Source organism: Thermobia domestica, chromosome 13 (assembly GCF_964235325.1).
Source record: "Thermobia domestica chromosome 13, izTheDome1.hap1.1, whole genome shotgun sequence".
In the NCBI taxonomy this organism is placed as follows: domain Eukaryota; kingdom Metazoa; phylum Arthropoda; class Insecta; order Zygentoma; family Lepismatidae; genus Thermobia; species Thermobia domestica.
In genome coordinates this window covers 81,697,752-81,704,679 of record NC_137466.1, presented here as the reverse complement: position 1 = coordinate 81,704,679, position 6,928 = coordinate 81,697,752, and the positions used below count along the sequence as shown (strand labels likewise).

Sequence of the window (6,928 nt, the reverse complement as noted above, 5' to 3'; positions counted from 1 at the left end):
AATTTCATTTATGATCACTAAAATGATACTTCTATTTTCGGACGCAAATATTATAATATGTTCTTGAAGTTATTACGTGTTAATAATTCAGTACGAGTCCTATAAATGAGTAGCAAGTCAGAGTCAAGTCCGAGGGAGCTCGTGCCACAGTGAGAGTATTGAGTGAGAGCCGCAGTGAGGCTAATGAGTGCGAGCATGAGGTAGTGAAAGCTCCAGTGAGGCTTGTGAGTGCGAGCATAAGGGAGTGAAAGCTCCAGTGAGGCTTGTGAGGCTTAATTGCGTAAAAGCGAACATTTAATTGCATGTACCAGTATTAATCCAACAGTAAAACAACACCAATACAAAACGCATCAGCACTGAAATCTTAGTTTGGTGGTCTTGTGCAAGAAGTGCACACAAGATTACGCAAACTCGAGACTGTGAATAAACCGCAATATTACGAAATTCAATTCTTAAATTGTGAATGAGTCGGGGTGAAAGGGGAAATATAAATTGAGTTAAGAATCTTTCTCTCATTTTCCTGCCTTCTAATTCAAGATAAATTCAAGTATCATCAAATATTATTAAGCGATGTAAGAAATTTTGGTAACATAGTACATAGTATAGAGGCAGTTGAAAAGCATTATCATTAATGCTGTATTGTCAACTCCGTGTGTATATATATATAACTGAAATGACCTTTTAGTCTTCCTAATTTGCCACTAAAACAAACAATCCAATCATGTGCCACTTGCCGATGTATGACGTGGAAACACAGTTTTTCAATCTGAAAAAAGAGAGTTATACAATAAGAAAAGGAGGGAAGGGGATGACGTAGGACAGAAATTGTTGGCAGTGTACGCTTAGATATGGATCGCGAGTAGTATACCTTCAAAACTACCGACTACGTTGTCAATGTTATCATTTTCCTGTCAGCAATGTCTTTTATCAGCGTGAAGTTATCTGCAACTCTTTTCTCTCTGTGTGTGATATACTGAAGAGGGGAGCAACGAACTGTTGTCACAGAGCATTCAGTTGAAAATAAATGATTAAAACACATATCAGCCAAATTAGTGTTTTAATTGATGCCCTGATGGACATCACGTTGTGAAAACGACAGCTTAATAATGTCCGTTCGTGACCAAGTGGGTAAGAGGCGTACTTTCTGTTAGTGTGATTCTGAGTTCGATCCTCCAGTGGCTGCTTGTCTGAAATAAAATTGATTATATGGAAGTTGAACGAGTAATGCCAACTTCTTCTCTAATCGAAAATGAAATAATTAGCCAATCAAGAGATCCGAAACAATTCCCAGATACCACCAAAATGGCTCCTATGTTATTAGTTATTTACCGTATACGAGGACGCGCTTTTTCTGTCGAAATTTCAGATGTAAAATGGGGGATGCATCTTGGAATCGTATACAAAACCGCACACAAAGTGTTAATGAAGGTTTGTGTCCAGACAGTGAAAGTGCTTAAGCATCTACAATCTTTTCACTCTCTAAGATTGTAAGATGGTAGCTTTGTTCTCTTTTTAATCTTCACATTTAAGTGTTTAGTTTGAACAAATAAACACGTATGATTTAATTTGTAATGTCAAATTCTGAGTTGCTTAATTGAATATATAGGATGCGAATTACTGTTAGAATTGAATACAAGAAATTGGCACAACTTTTGAAGTTTAGAAATTAGGATGTGTCTTAGATTCAAGGGCGCCTTAGATTCGAGTAGACTACATATGGTAACTTCCATTTGCTCTTACAGGCTACATTCGTGAAGTGTCCCCTCGGGATTCGCGTAATATTGATTCAAATGCAAAGTTCTCCGCGGCCCAATGCGGATTGTACTAATTTTAGCGGTCCATACCGGTAATTTGCATATTTATGAGCCTTCATATGTCCAGAATTCAATTGTAAACTATATGACTCTCATACACAAAATTCTTTTAGTTTCTTTAGCTGTAACTGGACATGAATGTGAGCATATTCAAAAGAAATTGGATCAAATACTGCTTACCTCGGCCGCCATTTTGGATTCAATTTTCTTTTTTTAAAATGGGAATAGATGCAAGTGATACATAAAATTCATGTACAATTTTCTGGAAAATTCACTGGTGTAGTGAGTTTTAACGTATCTTGCTGTTGGCAAGGTATTGCGTGTTAAATGTCAGGTACTTCTAGAATAAAGAAACCAAATAGAAAGTTGTACAGGGCTCCATGTGTATTGTGCTAATTACTGCATCCCACACGAGGAATATACATACTTACGAGATTTATGAACCAATCCTTACGCATTGATATACACCACATTAAGCACACTGGATAAGTGTCTAAAATGTCTAATGTAAATCGAGATATGATCAGATTTTGGGTGCAGACCTACCATTTCCATATTGACTGTCTGTACGTATGTACGTCCAGAGAATATTTCGTTAACTATAAATCACGAATAAAGTTACATATACACACGGGATGCACTGCACAACACAACTTTCTGCCCTGCTCTGCCCTGCACAACTTTCTTCAATATTAGTGAAGTACCTGACATTTAACATACAATATCTTGTATATGGTACAATATACGGTAAAACTCAGTAGACTAGTGAATTTCCGAGAAAACTGTACATGAATTTGATGTATTACTTGCACCTATTGCCATTTGAAAAATCGAAAGTTCGAAGATGGCAGATCCAAGATGGTGACCGGAGTGCGTAACATGTGTCAGAAAAGCAGCATTCGATCCAAATTCTTTTCGAGATGCCTACATTCATGTCCAGTTACATCTAAAGAAACTAAAAGCAATTTTGTGTCTGACCGTTATAGTAGTATATGATATCTAAAGAGAGAGTGTATATGTGTATATATATATATATAAAGAGAGAGAGAGAGAGAGAGATATGAAGGCCTATAAATATACAAATAACGGGTGTGGGCTGCTAAAATTAGTACAATACACATTGGGCCGAATCCCGAGGCGACACTTCACGAATGTACCTTGTTATATAAAAATACCGGTTCTTGTCCCACTGTAAAAAGTAACAGTAAATTTCATACAATTTTGGAGCTGACAGAGAACATTAAACTTCAATTAACCGATCAATTCATTGAGCCTAGCATTTCAGAGCACATGGGATTATTACAATATTAGCACTAGCTAAATCAAATTGATTCCAGTCTTGAGCACCCTCTTCTTTCTTCTACAATATTTTTTCTTTTCTTTTTTTTTTTTTTAAAAAAAAAGAGGAAGATGAGATGTTTTGAAGCAAGAAAATCCATTCTTGTAGAAAAAAAGCAAGGAAAGAAAAATGACACACTCTTTCTTTCGATTTTTCGTTGTCGTATATTACGTAGACCTTCTTTTCACTCACCAGCACGCGTTTACATACAAAACGAGAACTAGACAAGAGGCTGATGACAAACGAGATAGTACATATATGAAAAAAAAAAAGGGGGGAAAAAGGCGGATGTTTTTCTTCTGAATTATTTGAGCAAGGATATTGCTGGGGAGTCTTCTTCTTCGGCTGCCATTATTAAGAATTTTCGTCTTTTGAATACAAGTGAAAAGACATCGCCATTTTGTTTACGTCACAATATAGAAGGTACAAGTTCTTCGTTCCGTGACGCGAGCTTCCTCATATTCTTGGTCTCTTCTTTCTTTCTTTCTTTCTTTCTTCTTTCTTAACATTTCCCTTATATGCTCTTTCGTTTAACAGACATGATTTTTTTCTTGCCTGTCTCTTGGCGTTGTGTATGCCTGTGTGTGCTTCGCAGTAGAAAAATACAAGAGTGGCCACAGTGAAAATTCAAGAGAAAGAAAAATAATGAAAAAAAAAAGGGTTTAACAAAGAAATGAGAAGTTAGGAAAAAAATGAAGGAACGAGAGCTAACAATAAACTTGATGAATGAGAACTGATTCTTCTTTGCTTGGTGTTTCACTTCGTAAATCTAGGGTTGCCAGCCAGGTTTGTTCAATACTCGTAATTCAGAACAAACAAAGAAAGGAAATTTTTGTTTTAAATAATTACATTGTTAATTATAGGCCTATATCATGACATTTCATCATTATTAAGGATCAGTGGACAACTCTTCTGGAAATGTACTCAGAGATTTATTTTAGGGGGAATCCAGGTAATTTCAATCTTTTAATCTTCCTTCTCCTTGCTTTTATGTCGAATACGTTGACTGCTACGTGTATGGAATTTAGTACACACGGCTCTTCCGTGCAGTGCTACGTGCATGATTTTTCCATACACAAACAACATATTGCAGTTTTGAGTTGATTTGATTTTGAGTTTAACGTCCCTTTCAGCAGTGAGACTATATGAGTTGGGAACTACTGATGAAATCCGAACCACATGAGCTACTGCCAGGAATCGAACCCGGGTCTCCCACGCCAAAAACGCGTACGATAATCGCTTAGCCACGAAGAAGCTCATATTGTACTTTTGTCGCGTTTGTTTTATAGTTGTATATGCAATTACAAACACATAGTGTAGAAGTAAAAATTTAATGTCCACACCGTGTATATGTAAAACCATACACAAAGAAAATTATGCATTTATACGCCTATAACACAGGGAAAACAAAATATTACTGGCGAACTGGTGAACAGATATGGTGGCAGTCAAGGTGTTTTAAAGCTGACTTTTTGGTCTGAAAAGTCAATCTCTGGAAACTGTTTCAACTTTACCATAATATTAATATTTCGAAAATTTTCCCCTTTCATGGTAACATATTGGTACTTTTTTTCTGAACAGAAACGTCAACTTAAGTTGTACTATGTGCAAAATAACCAAAACCAACTTAGCTACTCATGGTATGCATTGTTTCTCTCACTAATTTCAACCCAAAACTACAGGAATAAGTCTCTAATCTCCCAGAAACCACACACTATCTACTTCTAAATAAAGACTGCTCTTAAAATGTATTGAAGAGGAGGTGTAAAGAAACTAGGTTATGTTCGATGATAATCTTGTATGTAATATATGAAACTTACTTTAATTTAGAATAAACCAAGATGTTACACCAGAACTAACAACAATCTGGATTATATGAAATCTTTCTTGTGCGATCATTCTCAACATGTTCATTTCTCAATAGGAAATGGAACACTAACATTCTTTTAAAAAATAATCATGAAGAAAGTTGTCAAAAGGAGGCTTCCCAAGAAGAAAATGCTGCTCGGAGGCCACTTTATTGGATGGGAACGGACATCATCATGGAGGAACCGAATGCATAAATACAACCACTCACTTGAAGAAAGAGCTTTCTACTTTTTGGGTTTTGGCGCTGTTCCTTCAACCTAGGCATACCTTGAGTACAATAAATTGCTAAGCTTACAAACATATAACACTTTGAGGCTTGTATTAGTACATTCTGGACAGTACACACTTTTTCAATCTTATAAGTATCAAGAATATAGACCAGAAACATCGAATTAACTTATTTTACTTTGCGGAGTGCTACAAGCCTAGACAATACAGAAGGATAGGTTTCATGTTCCAACCAAGGACATCACAAAGAAAGCATCACTCTGACTGTATCTCACTAAAGAGCCATAGGAACTATGGATACCTTCAGGGACCATTGTGTGTCCTTTTCCTAATAAACTTTCGTCCAGCGAAAAAACATCAGTAACCAACAGACACTGTAAATATGGTATTACTTAAGCTGTTGAAATTTTCTCGTGCAAGATAAATGAACTACAATGAATGATCCCCAAACCAGAATCAAACAATGGTATTTTATTCAAAATTCCTATGAATCTTCCTCTTTTCTGATATGGAGGATAGGACGATCTTATTGAAGATCTTTCGATGTATATACAGGATTATTATAAATGATGGACCCATTTTTAAAAATTCGTAGTAATTAAAGTACAAATTCAAAATGAACTATCTTTATACCAATGGAAAGAGGAAGGTTGAAAGTTTCGGTGGGCAATGATGATTCCCGAAGCTGCCGGTAGAGTTCGCGCGGCAATAGGTCTCCATTCGTTTCCCTCTCAGATGCTACCGTGGAGCACATGGTTTTCTGCGTTCTTGAGTTCGCAAGAAGTGAGTCGCAAATTGTAGTGCAGCGGGCATTTCGTACAAAATTCGGTATTGAACCACCAACTAGAAAAGGCATTAAGCGTTGGTTTACGCAATTTCAACAGACTGGAAGTGTGTGTAAAGGGAAAAGCACAGGCCGACCGCATGTGTCAGAGGATGATGTCAGACGTATTGAAGAAAGTTTTGTTCGCAGTCCACGTAAGTCTACCAATACAGCTAGTAAAGAATTTGGAATACCCGAAGCAACTGCCTGGAAAGTTCTAAGACGGCGTTTGCTGTACAAACCTTACCGATTACAACTTACGCAGGCTCTCAACCCTAATAACAAAGAGATGCGTCTCGAATTTTGTGGTTATGTGCTAGGAATGATGCAGGATGCGTTTCTGCAGCGCATCATTTTTAGCGATGAAGCGACTTTCCACCTTAGTGGAAAAGTCAACAGACATAATGTTCGCTAATAGGGTTTGCAAACTCCACAGTTCACATTGCAACACGAAAGAGATTCACCGAAGGTAAACGTGTTCTGTGCCGTATCCCGTAGAAAGGTTTATAGACCATTTTTCTTTGCGGAAAGAACTGTAACTGGAACAACGTACCTGGACATGTTGAAACAATGGCTGTTCCCTCAAGTTATGGAAGATTCACAGGCCTCCATTTTCCAACAGGACGGAGCTCCGCCCCATTGGCACCTTCATGTACGACGCTTTTCATATCTCCTGATCTCACCCCATGTGACTACTTCTTATGGGGTTATGTTAAGGAAGCTGTTTGCGTCCCACCTCTACCAACAACTCTGGATGATCAGCGGAACCGTATCGCAGCTGCCGTGCACTCAGTAACAGTAGATACACTTGCTCGTGTGTGGGACGAGTTCAGCTACCGCATAGATGTTTGCCGT

The 6,928-nt window shown here is 37.5% G+C and overlaps 1 protein-coding gene across 1 annotated transcript; it reads left to right on the top strand.

Annotated features, from left to right (window-relative positions):
- Positions 1-6,002: 6,002 nt before the first annotated feature.
- On the top strand, positions 6,003-6,488 carry LOC145667657 (uncharacterized). The gene has a single exon (XM_081735115.1). The coding sequence runs from the start codon at positions 6,003-6,005 to the stop codon at positions 6,486-6,488; it is 486 nt and encodes a 161-aa protein (XP_081591241.1).
- The last annotated feature ends 440 nt before the right edge of the window (positions 6,489-6,928 follow it).

Bases quoted from the DNA above. Each gene is read 5' to 3' on its own strand.
- LOC145667657 (XM_081735115.1), top strand. From the start codon at position 6,003: ATGGTTTTCTGCGTTCTTGAGTTCGCAAGAAGTGAGTCGCAAATTGTA.